This window comes from Lissotriton helveticus, chromosome 1_1 (assembly GCF_964261635.1).
Source record: "Lissotriton helveticus chromosome 1_1, aLisHel1.1, whole genome shotgun sequence".
Lineage (NCBI taxonomy): Eukaryota > Metazoa > Chordata > Amphibia > Caudata > Salamandridae > Lissotriton > Lissotriton helveticus.
This window is the reverse complement of record NC_136057.1, coordinates 1,273,316,537-1,273,342,233: the sequence shown is the minus strand read 5'-3', so window position 1 is coordinate 1,273,342,233 and position 25,697 is coordinate 1,273,316,537. Positions and strand designations below refer to the sequence as shown.

The window sequence follows — 25,697 nt, the reverse complement described above, 5'->3', positions numbered from 1 at the left end:
ACAAGTCACATGATTGATTGATTGACTCATGTGTCAAGGGTTGCTTTTATTCAATTCAAAGCTGTGATACAGTGCCTGGAATGGTACAACACGTTGGTTATTTTATTTCTTGGCATGGATGGCACTAGCTAATCCTGTGTGTAAAGACTTTGCTGTAAAAATGACAGAAGACTTAGGGCCTGATTACAAATTTGGCAGTCCAATGGACTGCCAAACCCATGTGGCAGTGCGGCTACCGGCAGTCCTACTGGCATATTATGAGTTTGATGGTCGGACCGCCGTAGGACCGCTGTTACCACAAGGTTACAAGATCCCTGTCAGTCTTGCAGCGTCTGAGGCCCGCAATATGCTGGTGGTGCATATTACGAGATTCCTGACCGCTACAGTTTTCATGGCGGTAAGCCCACTATGAAAAGTGTGGTGGTGAGGAAACTAAGGGGGCCCTACGTGGCCCTCTGTTGCCTCTGGCCAAGAGACCCATGCAGGGGGGCACATGGTTTGCACCCCTGTCTGTATGCACCCTGTGTTCCAGCTTGGCATGGACTTCACAGTCCATGCCATGCTGGAAAATGCTGTGGCGGTTGCATGCTGCCTCCTTTCTAAGGCTCACCGCCATGGGCCAGCTTACCTCTGCAGGACTGCCTGACCTGTATTTCAATCAGAATATGGCGGGCAGCTAGACTACGGGTTTGGTGGTCTTGGAGTATGGCGCTGGCGTGGCAGCCCACTCCAAGACCGCCAAACTTGTAATGAGGCTCTTAGTCACTTTATAGCTTGGAGTGGATGGAACTGTACAAATCCTATACTTAAAAACTTTGCTAGAAAAATTGACATTTGAGGTGAGCAGATTTGGGGGTGTTGTAGAGTGCACCATAGAAAGGAACTGCACTCCATGTAAACTTGGGAACTACCCAGAGTTCCCTACTTCCTCTTTTGCATAATTTAGACATCCTGAAACGATAAAGATATATACATATGTGTGCACGCCCATGTATATGGATTTATATGTGTGTGTGTTTTCTTTTTATTTTGTACATGAGAACCCATTTTTTATTCCTTCCCTCCCTTTACATCTACCCCCTTCCTAAACCCTGAAATCACCATTACCTCCCTTTATCTCTACCCACCTCTAAAACCAAAAAGTATTCTTACCTCCCTTTTCCTCTAACCACCTTTAAACCCTAAAATCATCCTTACCTCCCTTTATCTCTACGCACACATACAAAATTATGTAATTTACAAAAATATTTACCTGTGTGATAAGTACGGTGTGACAAATGTAGAAATACCTGCATTGCAAATAGATGCATGTAATGGATGCATGATAAAGACCGGTTCCTTGTTTTATATTCTGTTAAATGTATGTCATTAATTGTAGTTGATTCAGTGTAGTCCTCATCATATCATTTCAGGCTATGTAATATTAATTTCAATATGTAATATTAATTTTAAAGCAAATCAACATAAGTTCATTGCAACTCATATTCATTTGGACAGGGGTCATATTCATTTAACCCTTTAAGTGCTGCCGTCGGCCAACGGTCGTCACGGGCACTACCTCCCCAGTGCTGCGTGCGACCGTTGGACGTCCATTCAGCACTGGATAATGGACAGCACAGCACTGGGGAGGTATATTTACGAAGCTCCTAAGGTGTTAAACATGGCTTGTATTCATTTCAATATGTGGTTATTAATTTCAAAGCATGTTACATTCATCTCAAATAGTTTCATATTCATTTTAATAAATGTCATATTCCTTTTGATGTGGACATATTCATTTTAACACGTGCCATATTCATTTCAAAGTGGTTCATATTAATCTTAACATGTGTCATATTCCTTTCAATGAATGTCTTATTCATTTCAATGGATGTCAGATTCACCTTAACACTTGTCATAATCATTTTAACATGGCCCACATCCATTTCAACATAGGTCATATTCATTTCAATACATGAAATATCCATTTTGATGTATATCATATTCATTTCAAAGCATAACATATTCATTTTGACAAGTTTAATTTTATTTTCGTTGTTGGTCATATTCATTTTAAGACATTTTAAATCAATTTCAATGGGGCTCATAGTCATTTTAATGCATGTCCTATTCATCTTAGCATATATCATATTGCTTTCAATGGATGTCTCATTCAAAATAACACATTTTATATTAATTTTAACATGAATTATATCCATTTCAACACGTATCATAATCATGTCCATGTGTATCAAATCACTTTCAAAGCAAGCTGTATTCATTTTTATTTTACTCGTATTCATTTTAAAACATGGCAAATTCATTTCAATAGACCTCATATTCATTTCAAGTCATTTCACATTCATTTTAACATGTGTTATATTTTTTTCAGTCAATGTTATATTTATTTCAATAGATGTCATATTGATATTACCACTTGTCATATAAATGTTAAGATGCAACTTATCCATTTTAACATATATCATATTCATTTGAATATGTAGCATAATAATTTCAATGCATGTCATATTCATTTTGACAAAGGTCATGAGAATTTCAGCTTTGTTCATACTCATTTTAAGGCATGTTAAATTCAGTTCAATGGGGCTTATTAATACAAGCTATATTCATTTGAAATCATCACATATTCATTTCTGTATATCTCATATTCATTGCAATGTAGGTAATATCCATTTCAACTTAATTTATATTCATTGCAACATGTGTTACATTCATTTCAGTGTATATTATAATTTCAATATGACTTATATTCTTTTCAGAATGTAATATATTCATTTCAGTAACTTATATTAATTTCAATCTGTCTTTTTCATTTTATTGTATGTCATATTCCTCTTGGCATATGTTAGTCATTTCAAGGAATGTCCCATTCTTTTTGATGCATATTGTATTTGTTTCACTGATTGCTATATTGTTTATAGTGAGGGCCATATTCTTTAAAGTATCATTGATGTATATTTCAATATGTCTCTTATTCAATTCAGAGTGTGTGTTATCCATATTAATCGCTAAGTAGTATATTCACTCTGCCAGGTTTCATATTTGTTTTGGTTCAAGTCAGATTTACTCTGCCAGGTGTCATATTTACCTTGACATATATTATATTCGTTCTGGTGTGTGTCATAATCATTTTGCATCACGATATGCATTTCAGAAGGTGTCGTTTATGGGGATCTGTAATTTGGACGCGAACGGCTTCCCATACAGTGGCATCTGAAGATATAGAACGTGGGTTCTGAAATACTTACAGATCAGAAAGCACCGTAATATCTTGGTAAGTTGTTTGCAGGAGAAAATCTATTAGGGTGCTCATCCTGTAGCCGGTGCTTCCAGCAGCCATGACGGAACACAGAGGAGGTGGCAGAGGAGTGGAGGATGCCGCTGGTCTCCAGTTGCACAGGGGCCATGATGTTGTTGGAGCCCCAGAGGTTGAGTGCCCGAGGAAGGGACTGACAGTAACTCCAGTTACTCCTGTACCCTGCAACTGGTGCACAATTTTATACTACGCCCTCTGTCAGCTCCCTGGGCAGGGTACGGGATTTCTGCAAGCCTTTAGAGTGAGAGAGGGGTGGAAGCTGCTTGGAACTGGCCAGTAACAGCCTGCGAGAGGCTGCTGTCAGCCGGTACCCATGGTGTCCTAGTGAAGGCACCTCCAGTGCTGTTTTCTGCTCTGTTGGACTGGACTATGTGCCTCTCCGTGCCCTGTAGGTGGTGGAAGGGCAGTGGAAAGGGCTTTGTTTTTATGACCGGTGTGCAAAGAGACGGTGCGGAAGTGTTTTTTTTACGAGCTCAGCTCATTGTCGAGAGATCGACATGCAACTGTGGCATATAGGAATGCTGCCCATGGCTACAGACTATGTACTGTATCTTTTGTTTACCCCCTAACTCGAAGAAATGAGTTTACTTAAAGCAAATTCCAGCTGTGTAGGAGTTTTACACGGAGGTTGCACACACACACCGACACCTCCGAAGGGTTCACCGAACAGCGCAATGATATTATTTACTGCAGGCTGGAGTGGCACTGAGAAGCAAAGTGTTTAACAATCTGCGATAGGGCATTTTTTTCCCAAATAGGCCTCCTGCTGTCACAGTCAAGAGTCCAGTCTCACTCTCAGCAAACAGTACTCCATGTTTGCAGCTTCGAACGGAAAGTGAATAGAGGAACCAACGGGAAGAGGACACTGCCTGGCTCATTTGTTACTTTATTGCAAAGTAATATTTTAGTGGCGCAACCAGCATTAAATGTTAATAATTGTAAACACTAGACGGCATCTTTATGCTTTAATTATGAAGTTTAAATTTTAACTGTTTTTGGATGCAATTGAGCTGGTTACTTAAAATGTGAAAAATCTGATACTACGTCAGCTATTCTATATTAAGGTCTCTTCCCATGAATGACAGTAGTAATTTTATTCCTTGATTTTGAGTATTTTATGTAGCGCTTAAGTTGAAAGTTAATTAAAACAAGCATCAAAGAGCATAAAACGAGACTGAAAGTACGGCCGGCCGGCCGTCCGTGAATAATTAGGGGAGGGAGGAGAAATGCCGGCCTGAGGCAGAGCGCACGCTGAGAAGCTTGAGGGAGGCTGGGCTGCCTTTGATGTGGTAATGCGAGGCAGGCAGGCAGGTGGCTGGTGGCATTGTGCACGCGCTTTTTAGGGCTTGCGCTTGCGCAATGACCAAAAAAGCACATGCACTGCAAGGAATCGCCAGTGGATATCATGCTTAGTTAAACCCTGGATAAGCCACTTTAGAGCTTCGCCAGCTATGCGCTATGCGCATCAGCAGGCAAGCCCTAAAAAACGTAGTTAAAAAAAACAAACAGTAAAAGGACACAAGTTAACCAGTAAAGATGATTTAAAGAAGTTATGCTCCTGGCTGGGACAAACACAAAATGGTCAAGGAAAGCCATCAATGAAGAAGCAAGCAATGAAAGTGCCAGCCAATGGAAAGTAACGAGTGGGCTGTAAGCCTCTGTAAGGTCTTGGTATGTTCACAATGTGTTTTAGTGACAAGATATGTCAATGAGGTTAATGATGGCCCTGTGCTTATTCCATTAATTTACCATGTGTCTGTCATCTGAGTCAGAAGCCACAGGATAATTTCCACAGATCTGAACTCCATTTCTTGTCACAAAATTTACCGTGATTCCATTGTTGGGCCAAAGGTCAAGTTATGTATAATCCAGGCTCAATTAATCAATCAAGCAAACGTGGGCTTTTAAAGCATGCTACTCACCTGTGAGGCTCTCAAGGTGCTGGGGGGAGTTGTTAGGGGGGCGTGGCGAGATGCAGCTCCGGGTCAGCCAGGTCTTGAGGCTCTTCCTGAAGGTGTGCAGGGTAGGGGAGCATCTGATTTCTTTTTTTTAACATATATTATTGGCTTTTGGTGGAACACTCATTCTCATCTTTAATTAGAATTACACAGCATAGCGTACTTAGCCATACATTGGCAAATTGCATTCTGTTTTTCACAATAGCCCAATTACAGTCTTGGTATCATCAAATTGGTTGGGTTCATTCAAACTCCCCCCCCCCCCAACTTCCCCGCAAACACTCCCTCCTCCCTCACACTGCAGGCTATTGCAAAACTCGCCTACCATCGTTTGCCACTTTTTTCCTATTAGTAGTGAGCGGTCAGTGTAGTCTTCAAATCTACCTCTCTTAGTCATATTTGGTCCATTCCACTTTACTAATTCTGTGGGCCTATGTCCCCGGGTCCCGGCTCTAAGTCAGGCTCAGCTTCGCGTCTCTTGGGGTTCCCTTGTCTGGATCCCACTCCTGGGGAGGTGCTGCCAGATTCTTGTCCATTACGCTTCATCTCCTACATCAGTGTCTCCCATGCTTGGGCCCTCTCTATTCTGCCTATGCCTAGTCTCGCGTTTCTCATCAGGACCCTACTCTCGCAGCCCGCCCATCTCTCGAGCTCCCGCCTCCATCTAGTGATGCTAGGACCATCCGGGGCCTTCCACCTGCTGGTGATTTTCCGTTTGGCTAATATGTAAGCCAGGTTCTGAAACCTGGTGGTAACTTTAGTCTTGGCTGTGTGCGGGAACATTTAGAGCAGGCAGTGTGCCGGTGTGCAGCGTACTATTTTTTCAGTGATATGGGCTGTCTCCCTCGTGACCTCCTGCCAGTAGTGAAATAACGCTCAGCAATTCCACATCACGTGGATGAAATTCGCTCCTACTTCCCTGCATCTAGGGCACTCCACGTCCCCTCTGTGGAAGTATTGGTTTATTCGTTCCGGGGTGATGTATGCTTGATTTAGCATATAAAACATTATGATCCTGAATTGTGTGTTTCTAGACATCCTTTGTGCTCTTTGTAGTATATTTTCCCAGTCCTTATCCTCTATGGGACGCTCTATATCCTCTGCCCGCGGTTCCTTATCCCCTCTAGTGTTCGGAAAGAGTCTCTTCCAATTGCCCTATACAGGCAGGTGACTGCCTTAATAACCCCACCAGCTATCCTGATATATTCACATGTGGCCTGTTGTGGTGGTTCTATCATACCTATCTGCCAGTGTCGTCTCATCGCACCCATGATTTCTCTGTGTAGCTGAAAGTGTCCCTGTGTTATATCCCAATCAGTACTGAATTCCTCAAATGGGAGCAGCTCTCCATCCTTGTAGAGATCCCCTATCTTTGTCACCCCTGCCTGTATCGTCATTGCCTCTCCATAGCACCCGGGTGGCAAAGCCCTGAGCATCATCAGCGGGAGTTCTGTCGAGTACGGGTATTCGTCCTCGTCTTCTGGAGGCACCTATTCTAACACCTCTGTATCACTTTCATTGGTGTGTATATGATGTGGTTTTGTGGTCCTCATTAGTGTGCTGAGCAGCTGATCCCTCTCCGGGGTAAAGGGTGCACCCCTCTATTTGGTGTGACCCTCCCTGGCACCCATTGTGTGAGTCTCTGCAGCTGCCCTGCCACGTAGTATTCTTCAAAGTCCAGGCGCCCATCCCTTACTCCGCCGACGGCTGTATTAATGTGGCGAGGGCTACTCGCCGCCGCCCACATCCCCAGAAAAATGCTGAAAGGTATGAGTACACCTCCCAGAACCACGCCCCGGGGATCCACACAGGCAGTGTGATGAAGAAGTACAGCAATCAGGGGATGGTCACCATTTTTAGCAAGGAGATCCTTCCTGCCACCGAGATGGGGAGTTTCCCCCTGAATCCCATATGATCTTTTATGGACCTCACCCCCCCTAAGTTTCCCTCCTGTATGTCCTGGAGTGAGTGGAAGATCTTTACCCCTAGGTATCGGAAGCAGCGAGGCTCCCACCTCAGGTCTCCCAGCCCCTCGGGTGGTTGTCGGTCTGCTACAATGGGAAACAGACTGGATTTCTGCCAGTTCATGATTAGGTCAGAGAGAGACCCAAACTCCTCAATCATATTCCTAGCCTCTCCGAGGTATTCCCCAGAGTCTTTCAGGAACAGTAGGAGATCATCAGCGTTTAACGCTATATGATGTACCTGTCCCTCCAGCTGCAGTCCGCTGTATCTCTCCCCCGTCCGTGCCACACAGGCCAGGGGCTCCACCGCCAGGGCAAACAATACGGGAGACAGGGTACACCCCTGACGAGTGCCCCTCTCCACTCGATACTGATCTGAGATCATGCGGTCAGTGCGCACCCTTGTCGTCGCGCCTGTGTACAGCAATCGCACCCAGCGCCAGAACCCCCGCCCCATTCCCATCTTCGCTAGCACAGCATAGAGAAACTCCCACTCTAGGCTGTCAAAGGCCTTTCTATATCTATGGTGAATATCACTCCTTCCCGTTCAGTTCTCCTACCCAGTTCTAAGATTGAAAGGAGTTGTCTTGTATTCAGCGTGGTATTTCTGCCCGGTATGATGCCCGGCTGGTAAAGGTGGACCAGGGAGGTCATGTGCGGGAGCAACCTGGGCTCCAGTATTTTACTTAGAATTTTTAAGTCGAGATTGGGCATCGATAAGGGCCTGTAAGCCGTGCAGTCAAGAGGGGACTTTTCAGGTTTTAGGAGTGGGATCACAACTGCCTTCTGGGTGATTTGTGGAAGGACTTCCTCCTCCCTTGCTGTTGCGTTTAGCTCCATCAGCCTGGGGGCCAATTCCTCCACGTAAGTAGAGTAGAATTCCGTGGGAAACCGTCTGTTCCTGGGGTTTTGCCCTTTGCCAGGCTCTTGATAGCTACCCTAATCTCGTACTCCGAAATGTCAGCTCCCAGCTGGTCTGCATCGTCTCCAGATATAGTGGAAAGAGGGATACCCTCTAGGTAATCACTTATTGCCTCTCCCCCGTGGGGCCTAGTGCTCTTTGGGGAGCATCTGATGTTAACTGGGAGCTCGTTCCAGGGCTTGGCTGCGATGTATGAGAAGGCTCTTCCACCTGCTCCAGTTCTGCGGATGTGTGGGGTCTCTGCTAGGGCAAGGATGATAGCGAGGAGGTTTCTTTTTGTGACGTGGAAAGAGATTCTTTCATTGAGGTATTTGGGTCCGATGTTGTGGAAAGATTTGTAGGCAATGGTGAGTAGCTTGAAGGTTACTCTCTTCTCAACAGGGAGCCAGTGGAGGTCTCGCATGTGTTGGGTAATGTGTTCATGTCATAGGGTGCCAAAGATGAGTCTGGCTGCGGTGTTCTGGCTGGTCTGGAGTTTTTGTAGCAGGAATTTATTGATTCCAGTGTAGAGGGCATTTCCGTAGTCCAGTCTGCTAGTTATGAGAGTGTGGGTGATGGTCTTTGTGGCTTCAGGGGATCCACTTGAAGGTCTTGCCGAGAATGCGAAGGGGTCTGAAACAGGGGAAGGCAATGGCGTTGATCTGGCGAGTCATGGTGAGGGAATAGTCTAGAATGAAGCAGAGGTTCTGGTCATGGTCCGTCAGGGTGGGTGGGTTTCCAAGGGTGGCGGGGCACCAGGTGATGTCCCAAGTGGTGGGGGAGGGTCCGAGGATGAGGACCTCTGTCTTATCCGAGTTGAGCTTTAGGCAGCTGTTGCTCATCCAGGCTGCGACATCTTTCAACCCTTCCTGGAAACTGAGTCTGGTGTCTGTGGGGTTCTTCATGTGGGAGAGGATGCGCTGGGTGTCATCGGTGTAGGATACTATGCTGAGCCCATGCTGTCTGGTGATGGTGGCAAGGGGGGCCATGTAGATGTTGAAGAGAGTGGGGCTGAGCGATGATCCTTGGCGTACTCCACATTTGATCTCTATGGGTTCGGAGAGGAAGGGTGGGAGTCTGATCCTTTGGATTCTGCCAGCCAAAAGGCGCGGATCTAGACGAGGGCGCTTCCGCGCATGCCAGCGTCGTGGAGTCTGGCTGCAAGAGTGTGGTGGGAGATTGTGTTGAAGGCTGCAGAGAGGTCTAGCAGGATGAGGGTCGGGGTGTGGCCCTGGTCAAGTAGCACATGAATGTCGTCGGTGGTGGTCTTGGTGCTGTGGTTACTGCGTAATCTGGACTATGAAGAGTTGAGGATGGTGTTCTGTTTGATGAAGGTGGTCAGCTGGGCATTGATGAATTTCTTGGTGAATTTGGCTGCGAAGGGAAGGAGAAAGATGGACTGGTAGTTTTTCAGGACTGTCTGGTCAGCTGAGGGTTTCTTGAGGAGGGGTTTGACCTCTGCCCACTTCCAGTCGTCAGGGAAAATGCCAGAGTCGTAGGTGGCATTGATGGTGCGGTGTAGTTTGGATGCTATGGGGGCAGTGGCTCTGTGGAAGATGTGTGGCAGGCAGAGTCTGTGGGGGCTCCTGAGTGGGTACCCTTCATGGTCATAGTGTTTTTATAGGTGGTCTGGTCTTCGGTGGTTTTGTTGTTTCACCATTGTTTCTCGAGACGTCTGCAGGAGTGTCTGGCTTCTTGGAAGTCGGTGGGGAACCAGTCGGCCTTCAGGGGGCATTGGCTGTCAGGGTGGCGGAGGGGTGCGAGCTTGTCTGTGCAGCTGGTGATCCAGCGGTGTAGTTCCTTGGCTGCAGAGTTGGCGTTGGCCGTGGCGGAGGGGGTTGTGTATGAGGGTGGAGTTGAGGTGCTCCTCTGTGACCTTGCTCCAATTCCTTGGTGGAAGGCCAAGGGCGGGCTTGTGTGCTGCTGGTGGTGTTGAAAGAGAAGTATAAGCAGTGGTGGTCTGCTCAGAGGGGCTGCGAGGTGTGGCTGAAGTGGATGTCGGTCGTGCCTGCAAAGATGGAGTCGAGGATGTGGCCTTGTGGGTGGGGGTGGTGATGAGCTGCTTCAATCTGAGGTTGGCGATGTTGTCCAGGAGGGCGGTGGAGTCGGGGTCGCTGCGGTTGTCGAGGTGGAAGTTCAGATAACGTTGAGTATGTAGTGGAGGGCAGCGGAGTTTTAGAGGTGGGACGTCAGAGATCCAGGATTCCTGGCACTGGTAGCGGTTGGGTCGCGGACGAATGCAGACGGGCTTGCCTACGGCATGCCTTTGTGGTGCCAGCAGCGCGGCAGCCATTAAATGGGGAAGGGGAAGGGAAACGCAGTTGGGAGGCGGGACGGGAAGCAGCAGGGGCGAGGGGCCATGGGGCAGCAGCGGCGGGAAGCGAACAGCAGAAGTCACACAAAAAACAACAGATAACGGTGACAAATAACAGAAAGGAACTAACATAGGCACATTAACAGAAAAGACTGAAAGAACAGGCACAATAGCAAAGAGACAGAAAAATTGGTACAAACAAGACAGAAGATGGGCACAACACAATAAAGACAACAGTGGAACCAGCAGAAGAACAATGCTCTCCCACTGGATCACCAGGGATGAGACACGGGCAGGAGCCTGTGAGTGGAGGAAGGCCTCGAACACCTACGAGAGAGGCGAGCGGGGTCAACTGCAGCAGCACAACAGTGGAGCTGCTGGGGGACAGAGCAGGTCCCTGACCAGGAGGTCTTGCCCGTACTCTCTCGCAGCGGCTGCCAATAAATAGGGAAGGGGAAGGAAAGCACAACTGGGAGGCGAGGGAAGGAAGAAGCAGGGGGGTGGGGCTGCGGGGGCAGCAGCGGCAGGAGGGGAACAGCAGAAGTCACGAAAAAAAAATGAACAAAACAGATAACAGTGACAAATAACAGAAAGGAACTAACAGAGGCACAATAACAAAAGACAGAAAAACAGGAACAATTGCTAAAAGACAGAAAAACGGATACAAACAAGACAGAAGACGGGCACAACACAATAAAGACAGCAGTGGAACCAGCAGAAGAGCAATGCTCTCCCACTGAACCACCAGGGATGAGGCTCAGGCAGGAGCCTGCAGGTGGAGGAGGGCCTAGAACACCTACCAGAGGGGTGAGTGGGGTCTACAGCAGTGGCACAACAACAGAGCTGCTGGGGGACAGAGCAGGTACCCGACCAGGAGGTCAGAGGTCTTGTGGCCTTCTATTATATGACGGAGGCATCCTCCATGAGAGAGATACTATGGGATACGGTTTTCTGTGATGTCACTTTCTGTGACAGTAAATCCTGGGGCATCAGGCAAAGGGAGAGTACTGTAGGACTTTAGTGTGTAGATGATTGTTGTGTCACGCATTTCAATAATAATATTATCTGTTATTAAACCTAGAAGCTAGAAGAATTCAGAAGAAAGTGTATATAAAAAATATGTTGTGTGCCTTACTTTCAATTACAGGTGTTAAATGTCACTGGTCAATATTTAGATATAGAGACCTTTAGCCTGAATGGAAGCCTTTTTATCACTGATTCACAGAGTTTTCTAGTAAATACAGTATAACGAAAATAGCTTTTGCAAGGAGGCCATGCAACGGATTTGCAGGGAAAGTTGTAAGAGCAGAGATACATTTTAAAAAGGGGTTCCCTCCTAATGGTTACAGAAATAACTTCTGGGAAATCAGTAAACACTATAAGCAACCATTTAATGAAGTACAGAAATCTTTATTCAGAGCACATGGCCTTATAGAGAGGCCCTCAGTGAACATTGATGACACTTCATGGGATAAGTACAAACTCTAAGGTTTCATTACTTAAGAAATGTGCTTACACTATGATATACTCAAAACGTTATACAAGCAAATATTCAAAACATCAACAAATCATATATCAAAAACCTTTTATTGGATTTCAATGAAATCAACAAAAAACAGTCATACTTTAAACTCGCGGAAGTTGAATCATTCAACTCACGTACTTTGCGTGGTTGTCGGCACACAGAATCGTACATGTAACACGGAAAATCGTAGCAGTGATGTCCTCCAGCAGAACTGAAAGCCAGAAAATTTGCAAGAAAACGTAGTTGCACTATTTAACCCCTGAAGAAGGGTTTATTCAAAACCCGAAATGCATTGGGCTTTTATTTTTGAAAAATTGTTAATCACGGAGTAAATTTGCATAGCATGTGATTATGGTACAACATGAATGCAATGAAAACGAAGAATCAATGACTGTTTTTTGTTGATTTCATTGAAATCCTATAAAGTTTTTTGATATATAATTTGTTGATGTTTTGAATATTTGCTTGTATAACGTTTTGAGTATATCATAGTGTAAGCACATGTCTTAAGTAATGAAACCTTAGGGACATTTGGTAGAGCACCTTGCAGACCTGGGCATCCCCAGGCCTCTACAGTGCAGTTTCAGATAGGGGGTTCTGGCATCACCCTAAGCAAGGTAGCTCCCTAAACAGTTGAGTCATTCACATTTTGAAATTCACAACACTTTTAGTTGAAAAAAAGAGGTGTGCAGGTCTACTCAGTTACAGACCCATAAGTACAAATGCCCCACCCTCAGTAGCAGGTAAATCTGACTTTCCAAGTATCAGGGAGAAGAGTTTTCATGGGGTCCACTGTGAGCTGTATCTTAGGCATGTAAATCCTCTGAACGTAGTTATTGCACATTGAAAGAATGAATGTCGACTCCTGCCGCACTCAGATAGTTAACCACTTTCAAATCCAGCCGGTTTGGGAACGGAATGACATGATTGTCCTGCAAAGTGATCAGCAGTTCGTCCATCCTATATTCTACGGTTAACTGCAAGGGGTGAGAAAAAGTAGAGTTCAGTGTTAAGGTAACATTCCATGTCTCAGTCTCTGCAAACCAGGTCTAAGCCAGCCTCTCAATCAACACTACTCCAATGAATGTCTTTCTCCAGCCCCACTCCCCTTTGCCACTCCACCCAAAAACCTTCAGTCAGTGCTCATCTACCCTTCTTTGACTCTTCTGTTCAGCTTGGACTTTCTCAATTCCACCAAGTTTCCCCAAGAATTATCTTGAAATCTGCCCACATCTTACATTCAGATTCCATTTTAAAGGGCTGTGGAAGATGTAAACACATGTCCCTGCAGGAAGTGGGCTGAAAGTTTGTGATTACATGCCCTGGTAGAGGAAGATAAGAGAGCTTGTAAATGCATGTCTCTCTTGGAGAAGGTCCATGGATGTTTGCAAAAACGTGTCCATAGTGAAGGAGGACATGGGAAGTTTGTAAATACATCTGTCCAGTTGAGGATAACCGAGGAAGTTAGTAAATTCAAATCTCTGTTGGAACAGGACACAGGAAGGTTATAAAGATGCATCTATGGTGAAGGAAGATTGTAGTAGAATTTAAGTATGTGTTTATGGTGGAGAATGAATGTGGAAGCTTGTAAATGCATGACAATGCATGTCGCTGATGGAGGAGGACTGTGGTAACATGTACACACGTCATTGATACTGGGGGACTTAGAAAGCTTGTATATTCATGTCAGAAACATATTGGGATTCCATGAACAATGGTCCAAATACTGGGATCTGAAACCTATTCCTAGGCTGCAGACTGTGTCTTTTCCATTCCATATTTCCATTCCACTGCATTGATGATTCAAATTGTAAAACGGGCCCTCTTACTGAAGGAGCACTTCCAACATGAGAATAACAACATATCTAGGGCAGGCAAAGCTATTTTAGTAGAGAAACAAAATGGAGACCAAATGCAACATACACTGCTAAAGAAGGAGGATGAAGGTAGTCCACTTCACATAGCCCTCAGTCACCCCCTCACTGGCCTTCAATGCAAGAATAGACATGGTGGATATGAGACAGAGAGGAGAGGAGCTCCAGTGCCTTGCAAGTTGCGGTGACCCCTCACTGTCAGAAAGGCCTGCTCAAGGCAACGCTGATGAGATCTACCTGAGGCCACCGCAAATGACTGAGACGTCCAGAGGTCACAAGATACCAGCCGCCCAGCAAGGTAGAATAAAGATCAAAGACAAAGTATGGCTTCAAATACAGCAGTTGCATCTTCCACTTCCCAGCAAAACCTGTGATGAGCCTAAACCATGACCAACCTTTCTGTTACTCCCACATTCATCCAGTCCCAGAGGTTTTGTGCTATTAAACCCTGACTTTGAGGACTGTGTTCCATTAAACATTGCCACTGTTTTGATTCTAGAGTAATTTGAAGCATCTCTCCAGGACAACGAATATCGAGATGATATCCTTTACATTTGTGATTGAACCCAAGGCCTAAATCTAAGTTCTGAATTGAGTCTGGTTGAGACTTTGGTCCCAGTGTGCACCCCTTGTTTCATGGGGAGCCCCTGGTACACACAACCTGACATAAATCAAATCTTAAGATATGGACTCCTAACGTTTGGTATCTCTAGTGGGATGTCAAAATTGGTGCTGGATTCCTAGAAGATCCAGTTAACTGGACACTGAGACTTTGGTGGAACTGATGTTGGCAGTCTGAATATGGCATGGATGAGCCATCTGTTCGTGTGCTGAGAAATATTAAGGATTACAGTAGAAGTATTGAGGTCTCCTTTGGAACCTGGTTGAATGGTGCAAAACGGAATATTGAGACTGCATGAAAGGGTGAACAGGAACGGACTAGGGGCCAATATTTACTCAGAAGTAACACGGTGCAGCAACTAAACTTGCTAAGCCGCATGAAAGGGAGAGAGCTGAACAATGCTCTATCTACTAAGATGTGGCAGTGTTTCCTCTCTCCCTGCGCTAGCACACTTTTGACTGTGGCACCGCACACTCTCTTGCGCCATAGTGCCAGGGTGTGTGTTTTCTGCAAGGAATAGTTCTTATACTGAATGTTGACTTTTCCAGCACAAGAACTATCCTTTAACACTTTTCCTGCTTTGAACATGTGCAGTACAATGCAGCATGCATGAAAAGTAGGTAGGTAAAATATTTCTTCGTTGTGTCTGCCTAGAAGAGGCATTGGATTTTGGTGCAAATCCCTGTCTATAATTGTTTGTAGATAGGGATTTAAATCAAAACCCATCAGCTGAACTCAACTCATCAAGTAAAGTTGAGATAGCCCCTTGGTGATTCTCACTGGTTGATCCCAAGCAGATGGCAGTAGGTGTTTCGTGGACTGCCAATAGGAGAGATCAGAAGGGGCAAGGTGCACAACCGACTGAGCCACTTGGGGTAGAAACATCCTCAGCAGCACAGCCAGAAGTCTGACAAGAATGCTCAGTGGCAATTCCTGGGCCTCCGCCTAAAAACAGAAGCTGAACAAGCGCAAGTGTTTCCATCAGGGTCAAATGGGTAACTGGGACAAGGACCCCCTGATTTACTACCATTAAGTGTTTGTCTGGACAAGTCTCTGGCTCCCATCCCCATACAGGCAGGGGCGTTTTTGACGATAAGCTGGAGCACACCAGTGTTCCTGAGGAACTCGCTATCGTGAATGTGGATGCATCGGAAATGGATCGTGAAGTTTGCTCAAAGGTGCCTCGGTGCATACACCAGAAGCTCCACACTGCTTATGTGGATAGGCAGAGAGTTCAGTTCCTCTGGACACTTATACAAGTATGACCATGTGAGAAGACATATCTGTGGCCCCCAAGAAGTGCATTAATGGAGCAAGTGGTATGGCCAGGATATACACAAATTAAATATTTTCCTTCCCTTTGTTGTATAGACAACAGCAGGGGGAGAGAATGCAATGAAACTAGCAGGATTGGCCAAAGGTTGAGGATAGTTAATACAATCATGACCTAGCTCAGCTAAAAAATAACGCCGGGAGGTGAACTCTGCTCCACTCATGGAGTTTGCAAAGTTTTCCACACTCTGCACACCACGGAGCATGCGGAGTTCTGAAAAACGCGAAGCAGAGTTTTTCCCTCACTCGTGCTCCCCAACATCAAGTTGGTGAGCGCAAGCAAGGAAAATGCACCTCCCAGTAGCATTTTTGCTTGTTCACGCTCCCCAGCACTAACTTGCCAATCGCAAGTAAGAAAAATCCACCTCCCGGCAAGATTTCTCAACCCCTGCAGTCATATGAGGGGGGGGAGGGCTAAGGCAGACAGTATCTCGTGCCAGTAAGGTTGCAGGCATGCACATTCCCACGGTATCTCACAGAAGAGGGTCTTATTGGAGTAATTATCCCCCATATGTGTGAAGTCCGCATCTATATGTCTACGTCGTGGACAAAGGCGAGGTTCGCCACCATATGTACTTTGCAGCCTGTGTGGTGTCATGTAGGTCATGTGTACATAATTGAATTCGTTATACTTTAATTTGGTATTTCTGGAAATCTTTTTGGGAGATGCTAACACTGTTCGAGGCATGTGGGCTGCTGAATTCATATCTGTGCATAGATCGCCGCCTAGTGTTGGGTCCGGGATGATTGCACTTTGTTGTCCTGGAAGAGTCTTCGAAGTATCACAAGATAGGTGACTCCTCCCCTAGACTACAGTGCGCATGGGCATCTTCTCCATCCTCAGATTGTTTTTTTCCGCCATTGGGTTCGGATGCTAACTCCTATTCTCCCACTTCGGAATCGAAAACAAAACTTTTCTAAAGGCCAAAAGGCCTTCGACTTCGACGGTATTGTTGTCGCTCCGTACCTCTCCACTTGATCCACCTTTCCATCTCAACTCGGTCGTCGACGCGGGCCGTTGGGCCTTTTCGACGCCACGTGAGCCTACCGTCGATGGAAAGAAGCCCGTTTAAAAGGTGCCCACAATGCCACTCCAAGTTCCCACATACTGACAAACACTCAGTATGCAACAAGTGCCTTTCCCCAGACCATAGGGAAGAAACCTGCCCAGCCTGCGCCCAGTTCCGGTCGAAGAAAACAATTCGGATCCGACGGGCCGCCAGGCAAGAAATGCAGTGACAGGCACCGGAACCGGACAACATCTCCGATGATGACCAGGAACTACCGGACGCTCCAGACTCGGACCTAGAGATCGTCACCGTCGAGGACTACTCGGACTCCGATGACGAGATCCCACCGGGGCAAATCGTGAGTACACAGCCCCCGACACCAATCAGCCCGTTACCAAAGGCTCCGGTCAGGGCATCGCCAAAAGGCCTTAGCCAAGATCCTAAAAATGTTTCGCCAGCCCTCCGAAATCGAAACCGAAACCGAAACCTTCTGAGACCCCCGGGCCAAGTACCATCACCCCAAAGAAGGTTCCAGAGCCAAAAAAGGTTGTCGACCCGAAGGGCGTCGAACCGAAAAAGGCTGTACAGCCCTAGAGCGTCGAGCCAAAGAAGACTGTCGACCACAAAAAGGCCGCTCAGCCACAAACTGTCGACCCCAAGAAAGTAGTCGAACCGAACAAGGGCACGCAGCCGAAGGGCGCCGTACCAAAGAAGGTCGCCGACCCGAACAAGCCTACTGCTCCAAAAACCGTCGACCCGGCAAAGGTCGCCGACAAAAAGGGTGCCGTACCGAAGCCCATAGCACGGCCGGAAAAACCTGCAGACCCAAAGGCAAGTGCTCCGAAGACACCAGTCGATCCGAAAAAGAACATTGACTCGGGAAAGGACACTCAACCCCAAAAACCTACGGAGCACAAAAAACGTGTCAATCCGAAAGTTCCGGTCGACCCAAAATCCCTTGTCGACCCGAAAAAAGGGCCCGAGCCGAAGAAAACAGCAAAAGTCGTTGACAAACAAGGTGTTACCGACCCAAAGAAGCCGAACACTCAACCTAGAACTGTAGAGGAAGAACTCTTCCACCCAGATCCATCAGACGACCAAGCAAAAATATATATAAATCCAGACACTGGTAAAGTTACCATCCTGCAAAGGAAAAAGAGGCCATTGGACTCTGGCTCTCATTCCCCTATTCCATTAAAGAAAAAGGACTTTGGGACTTCTCCCTCTAGACCCTTCATCCCTTTTCAGCCTATCATGCCTACCACACCTTTTGTTCCTTACTCTCCTTACTCTCCTTCTCACCATGGGGACAATGAGGGTAACATAGGGGACGAGCCACAGCCTCAATATGACTTCCCACAAGATCCTCAACCACAAGAGGAACCATGGGAGGAGCCACCAGACCCTTACAACATCCATCCCATCCCTGATGTACCCTCTTATCCGACTAAGCCGTCACCTACTGATGACACTATAGTCTTCAATCAACTCATAGACAGGGCAGCACAGTACCACAATGTAGACATGCATAATGACCCTGTCGAAGAAGACTTCTTATTTGACACCATCCCTACTTCAGAAAAAAGTGTCAGAACGCTCCCAATGTTAAAAGGAGTTCTAAAACATTCACCTGACATATTTAAAGATACAGCCAGGGCACGGGTAATCAATCCCAGAATAGAGAAGTAGCATAGGGCAGCTCCTACAGACCCTACTTATATCAGAGGGAAGTTACCACTAGACTCACTGGTAGTGGCTAATGCACGTAAAAGGGCCAACTCCCAAACAACAGGGGAAGCACCTCCCCCTGATAAAGAATCAAAAATACTAGAGGCATCAGGCAAAAGGGTAGCAGCACAAGCCTCCAACTCATGGAGGATCGCTAATACACAAGCCCTATTATCTCGTTACGACTGGGCGCATTATGATCAGCTAGAAAGCCTAATGCAACACCTACCTAAGCCTTTTAAAGCACAAGTGAATGACCTCATACAAGAGGGAAAATTCATAACAAACGCCTTCATCAAATGCGCGCTTGACGCAGCAGACACCGCAGCTAGATCAATTAACACTAGCGTCTTACTACGCAGATATGCATGGCTGCGTATTTCAGGTTTTAAGAATGAGGTGCAGTCCACCATTTTTAACCAACCAGTCAATCAGGACTTTCTATTTGGGCCTGCTGTCGACACCATTTTGGATAAAATTAAAAAAAGACACAGAAACCGCAAAATCAATGGGGGCATTGCAATTTCAGCAACACAGAGGCTCCTTTCGACGCTCCTCGTACAGAGCAACTACACGAGGAAATACCTCGCAAACATCTGCCTCATACAAAAGTAACACACAAGGTTCCTTTAACAAGAACACAAACAGAGGAGGTTATAGGGGCAACAATAATAAGGGAAGAGGACGTGGAGGCAATAACACCAGAGCCTCCACTGCCACAAAACAGTGACTTCATCACACTACCTCCAGACCACCTAACACCAGTCGGAGGCAGACTCCAACAGTTCCTACCTGTCTGGCACGCAATTACCACGGACAGGTGGGTGAGAGAAATTATCCAGTTTGGTTATTGCCTAGAACTGACTTCTACACCACCAAACATACCACCCAGACATCGACCTATGTCCACGGAACACATCACCCTGCTCCAACAAGCGAACCACAGCACCGAGACCGCCCTCATCGCCGCCACCGACGACCTTCGAACTCTGATGGACAACGGAGAAACAGCGGCCCTCATCCTCCTGGACCTCTCCGCGGCTTTCGACACTGTCTGCCACCGCACCCTAGTACAGCGCCTCAGCAACATCGGAATCCAGGAGAAGGCACTGGAATGGATCACCTCCTTCCTCGACGGAAGAACACAAAGAGTCCGCCTACCACCGTACAAGTCAGAGGCCACCAAAGTCATCTGCGGCGTCCCACAAGGATCCTCACTGAGCCCCACCCTCTTCAACATCTACATGAGCCCCCTCGCGGCCATCGCACGCCAACACAACCTCAACATAATCTCCTACGCCGACGACACCCAGCTGATCCTCTCCCTGACCAACGACCCCGCCACCGCCAGAGCCAACCTGCACGAAGGGATGAGAGACGTGGCCGAATGGATGACGACCAGCCGCCTGAAACTGAACTCAGACAAGACGGAGGTCCTCATCCTGGGCTCCACGCCCTCCGCCTGGGACGACTCCTGGTGGCCCCCCGCCCTGGGCACCGCGCCCAAACCGACGGACCACGCACGCAACCTGGGCTTCATCCTGGACTCCTCCCTCTCCATGACCAGACAAGTCAACGCCGTCTCCTCGTCATGCTTCAACATCCTGCGCATGCTACGTAAGATCTTCCGGTGGATCCCCACCGAGACGAGGAAGACGGTCACCCAAGCCCTCGTCACCAGCCGACTGGACTACGGCAACGCCCTCTACGCCGGAACCACGGCCAAACTCCAGAAGAGACTCCAGCGGATCCAGAACGCCTCGGCGAGACTCATCCTCGACATCCCCCGACGCAGCCACATCTCCGGACACCTGAGAGATCTGCACTGGCTCCCGGTCAACAAGAGAATCACCTTCCGTCTCCTCACCCACGCGCACAAAGCCCTACACGACCAAGGCCCGAGCTACCTCAACAACCGGATCAACTTCTACACTCCCAAGCGCCTCCTCAGATCAACCAACCACGCCCTCGCCGCCGTCCCCCGCATCCGAAGAGAGAGAACAGGAGGAAGGTCCTTCTCCTACCTGGCCGCCAAGACCTGGAACTCACTTCCCACCAATCTGCGCCTGACCCAAGACCACCTCTCCTTCAGGAAGAAGCTCAAGACTTGGCTGTTCGAGCAGTAGCGGCACCCCCCCCTCCCAGCGCCTTGAGACCCTACGGGTGAGTAGTGCGCTTTACAAATGACCTGATTGATTGATTGAACAAGAGGTGAAATGCATGCTGGAAAAGGGGGCCATAAAGCCAGTCCCTTTCCACCAGCAAGGGACAGGAGTATACTCCCTATACTTCCTTATTCCCAAAAAGGACGGTTCCCTCAGACCAATATTGGACCTCAGACCCCTAAATCAATATATTTTATCGGAGCACTTCCATATGATCACACTACAGCAAGTGCTCCCGTTGCTACAACAAGCAGATTTCCTAGCAACACTAGACCTCAAAGATGCGTACTTTCACATACCATCCAGCCCACAGAAAATATCTCAGGTTCACAATAGAAGGTCAACACTACCAATTCAAGGTTTTGCCCTTCGGGGTTACCACGGCTCCAAGAGTGTTTACAAAATGCTTAGCGACAGTTGCAGCACATCTCAGAAGGCAACACATCCATGTGTACCTTTATCTGGATGATTGGCTAATACAAGCAAAATCGTACCAACAATGTGCAAAACACACGTCTCAAACACTTCAGTTGCTACACAGCCTAGGGTTCTCAATCAACTACCCAAAATCGCATCTGCAACCATCCCACACACAGAAATACCTGGGAGCCACTATAAATACCTCAGTGGCAAAGGCATATCCAAACTCAGCAAGGATAGCCAGCATGCAGATACTCATTCGCAAATTCCTGCCACAACACTCTCTGCCAGCTCGAATCTTTATGCAACTCATAGGCATGATGGCCTCCTGCATATTCATTGTCCCCCATGCCAGACTCCAAATGCGCCCATTACAAGAATGCCTAGCACGGCAATGGAACCAGGCTCGTGGACAACTAAAAGACCTAGTGTTGGTAGACAGTCGCGCTCACAACTCTCTGCAGTGGTGAAACCCACAAAACCTTTCCAAGGGGCGACTGTTCCAAGAGCTCGTTCCACAACTAGTACTAACAGCGGACGCATCACTGACAGGCTGGGGAGCCCATCTCCTTCAATACACAGTACAAGGGCTCTGGACAAACAAACAGAAAAAGCTGCATATCAACCAACTAGAGTTGCTGGCGATATTCCTAGCCCTAAAAGCATTTCAAAAATACTTGTACAGCAAGACGGTGTTGATCCGGACGGACAACATGACCGCAATGTACCATATCCAGAAACAGGGAGGACCGCACTCTCCACAGCTGTCCCATCCGGCACAGAGCATATGGAAGTGGGCGATTCCAAAAACATTTTTCTCCTAGCAGAACACCTTCCAGGGAAGGACATCAGATTGCCGACCTGCTCACCAGGCACAGCCAACAAATACACGAATGGGAGAATCACCCTCAAGTTCTCTGGCCATTCTTCAAAAAGTGGGGTCAACCAGAAATAGACCTGTTTGCCACAAAAGAAAGCTCCAAATGCCAGTACTTTGCCGCCAGGTTCCCACATCCGTTGTCACAGGGCAATTCAATATGGATGAACTGGTCAGGCAGATTTGCATACCCTTTTCCCCCAGCACCGCTGATCCCGCTGGTGGCACGCAAACTGCGGCAACACTCACTCACGCTAATCCTAGTTGCTCCCACATGGGCGAGACAACCATGGTACACAACGTTCCTAGAACTTTCAGTAGTTCCTCACCAAAGACTGTGCCTTGCTCCCCATCTTCTAACTCAGAACCATGGAGAAATAAAACACCCAGATCCCAATCAGATGAACCTAGCGATCTGGCTCCTGAGGTCTTAGAGTTCGGATACCTTAACTTGCCCCCAGACTGCATGAACATCATTAGGGAGGCAAGACGACCAACCACACGAGCGTGCTATGCAGCTAAATGGAAGAGATTTGTTATTTACTGCAACAATAACCAAATCAACCCATTAGACGCTTCCATACAAAAAATTATATGTTACCTGCTGCATTCACAAAGATGTAACTTAGCATACTCTTCTATACGACTACACCTTGCTGCTATAGCAGCATACCTTCAAAACAGGCAGCACCTTTCACTGTTTAGAGTACCAGCAATCAAAGCCTTCATGGAGGGTTTAAAAAGGGTGATCCCTCCGAGACCCCCCCTTCCCCAGTCTGGAATCTAAATATAGTGCTTACCAGACTCATGGGACCTCCTTTCGAACCTCTACACTCTTGCGAACTACAATTCTTAACGTGGAAGGTTGCATTCTTAGTTGCCATTACCTCACTCAGAAGAGTGAGCGAATTACAAGCACTAACAATTCAAGAACCTTTCATGCAGGTACATGCCAACAGGGTGGTTCTTAGAACCAACCCTAAATTCATGCCTAAAGTTGTATCCAATTTCCATATCAATCAATCAATTGAACTGCCAGTATTCTTTCAAAATCCACAGTCAATAGCTGAGAGAGCCCTACACACACTAGATGTAAAAAGAGCTCTACTTTATTATGTGGACAGAACTAAATCATCTAGAAAGACAAAACAACTGTTTGTTGCTTTTGTACCACAACACAAAGGAAATCCTATTTCAAAGTCAGGAATAGCCAGATGGATAGTTAAATGCATTCAAATATGTTATCAAAAGGCAAAACCCCCTTTAACCGTCCCCCCAAGAGCACACTCTACAAGGAAAATGAGGGCATCCATGGCTTTCCTAGGAAATATTCCTTTTGAAGACATGGACCACCATACACACTTTCACAAAACACTACTGTGTAGACGTGCAAGCAAAACGCCAAGCTGCTGTAGGCCAGGCTGTCCTCAAAACTCTTTTTCAAACTGCTGCAGCTGGCACAGGTAACCACCGCTAAAGGAGATACTGCTATACAGTCTATGCACAGATATGAATTCAGCAGCCCACATGCCTCGAACGGAATATGCTACTTACCAGTATGCATCTCTTCTTGGCATGTAGGGCTGCTGACATTCATATCGCCCGCCCTCCTCCCCGGTGCCTGTCGCAGCTGCAGCATTATCTTTGGCATGGCCATCTCTTACTTTACTATCTCCATCTCTGCCACAATGGCGAAAAACAATCTGAGGACCCAACACTAGGCGGCGATATATGCACAAATATGAATGTCAGCAACCCTACATGCCAAGAACAGATGCATACTGGTAAATAGCATATTCCTTTTGGCATTCTGAGACTGATAATTCTCGTTTAAGGACTCGTTCCCATTTGCCCCGAGGCACAGGTAATGGACTTTGGGTCATGTTTGCTAGGGACCTTTAAAACCAAGTCACTCGATGTGTCGTGGCTCCTATGGAAACCACCAGCTGCAAAACGCCATGTGTCACGGGTTTTGTCCCCCCCCCATAACCCCTGAAATGCCCAAGATATTGCTTTATACATGAGAAACTGGCCAGGGGTAGCTGGTAGCAGTCCATTAGGTCCTCCATTGAGAGTAGTGCACCCTGTTGGTAACAGTCTCCAACTGTGATCAGTCCAGCCTCTGTCCAGGCAGATAAGTGCCTTTGGATAAACTAAGTGAGGGGGTCTCTATGTGGCAGTCCTTCTATGGGTAATGCTGGTGCATACAAAGTCGTTCCTAAAGTTTTCAGCACACATCTGCGCCAGCATTTTAGTGCCCGTGCCAACAAAATCCCAGGTTTGGGGATCACTATGGAAGGATTAAGTAGTTTACCCATTAAAAGGTCTATTTGTGCCACCTGTCCCATCTGTCTTATCTCTTCTTGGTCGAACCCGTCTAACCACAATGTAATCCACGGGAGTTGCGACGGTAAAAAGTATAGTTCAAAGTTTGGAATCCCAAGAACCCCCTCTTCAATGGGACGTCTGAGTGTTGCCAGCGACAACCCATGGCAATTCCCATCTCAGATCAGGTCTTGCAGCAAAATATCTAGTTGCTTAAACCAGGAAGCCGATATGGATACCGGCATTTTTGTAGTAAAATACAGAAGCCCCGGTTACATCACCATCTTGAAGATTGCTATCTGGGCAATAATGGATAGTTTCAGCGATTGCCAAAAGGGTACACTTGATTTCAGAGAACGTAATGCTCCCCCCAAGTCACTGTCTCGCTGGTCTTCTGTCGAATGAAATATCTGTATTCCTAAGTGCCTAAAGGAAATGGGGGACCAAGTCAGGTCTAATGGCAATTCCGGAGGTTTCTCCAGTCTACAGTAGAGGGGAAATAAATGTGTTTTGGATTTATTAACTCATAGGCCTGATACTCGTTCAAAGCGTCATAACTGTTCCATGGCTTTAGGGATGCCCTCCATCCCGTTGCTGAAATACAGGAGAATATCATCGGCATATAATGAAAAAATATGTTCTCATCGCTTGACCACCAGCCCCCGCCACGTCCCACCTGTCTGAAAAGTTCTTCAAGGGGTTCAATTGCTAAGGCAATTGCTAATCGTGTGCTACCTGTCCTGACTCTTGCTGTCGGAGCTGTGTATAATAACCTGACCCATTTGATACAATCGTCACCCAAGCCCATTCATTTCATTACTGCAAATAGGAAATCCCAATGAACTGTGTCAAAGGCTTTCTCCAGATGCACCAACATCAGCATCGCTTATTGTTCAACTTGTATTACTGGGTGATACATTTCATGATAAAGCCTCCTGAGCTTACGGGTAGTGCTGTGTGTAAGGATAAACCCATATTGGTCTGCATGTACCAGCTCCTTCATATGTGGAAGAAGACTGAGGGCTAATACCTTACTGATGATTTTAAAGTCTAGGTGTAGCATGGGAAGGAGGCGAAATACAGTGACTTTGACTCCTTGCTCTTTGCTCTTTGCTTTTAGGTAGAGGTATCTCTGGTGGTTTCTGGGAGGGTTTTCAATAACCGGGACTCAGCGTATAGTTGTTCGAGACGGGGCCAGTGGCGTAACGAAACTTGAGGGGCCCCCCCTGCAAACTACATGGAGGGGGCCCCCCTCCCATCCTCTGTGCCAGTTTAGAGCTCTCAGACCAGCTACCCCCATACTGCAGGGGATGCAGAGCTATTGTTACACCACTGTAACTAATCCAGATGTTATAAGTAACACTGC

The 25,697-nt window shown here is 46.9% G+C and overlaps 1 protein-coding gene across 1 annotated transcript in view; it reads right to left on the bottom strand.

Annotated features, from left to right (window-relative positions):
- Nucleotides 1-11,842: 11,842 nt before the first annotated feature.
- LOC144772608 (galectin-1-like) overlaps nucleotides 11,843-25,697 on the bottom strand; it is an 81,620-nt gene continuing 67,765 nt past the window's right edge. The window contains exon 4 of the mRNA XM_078657049.1: nucleotides 11,843-12,955. Within this exon, the coding sequence (XP_078513175.1) occupies nucleotides 12,812-12,955 (144 nt within the window). The 3' untranslated portion in view covers nucleotides 11,843-12,811. The remainder of the gene's footprint in view (nucleotides 12,956-25,697) is intronic.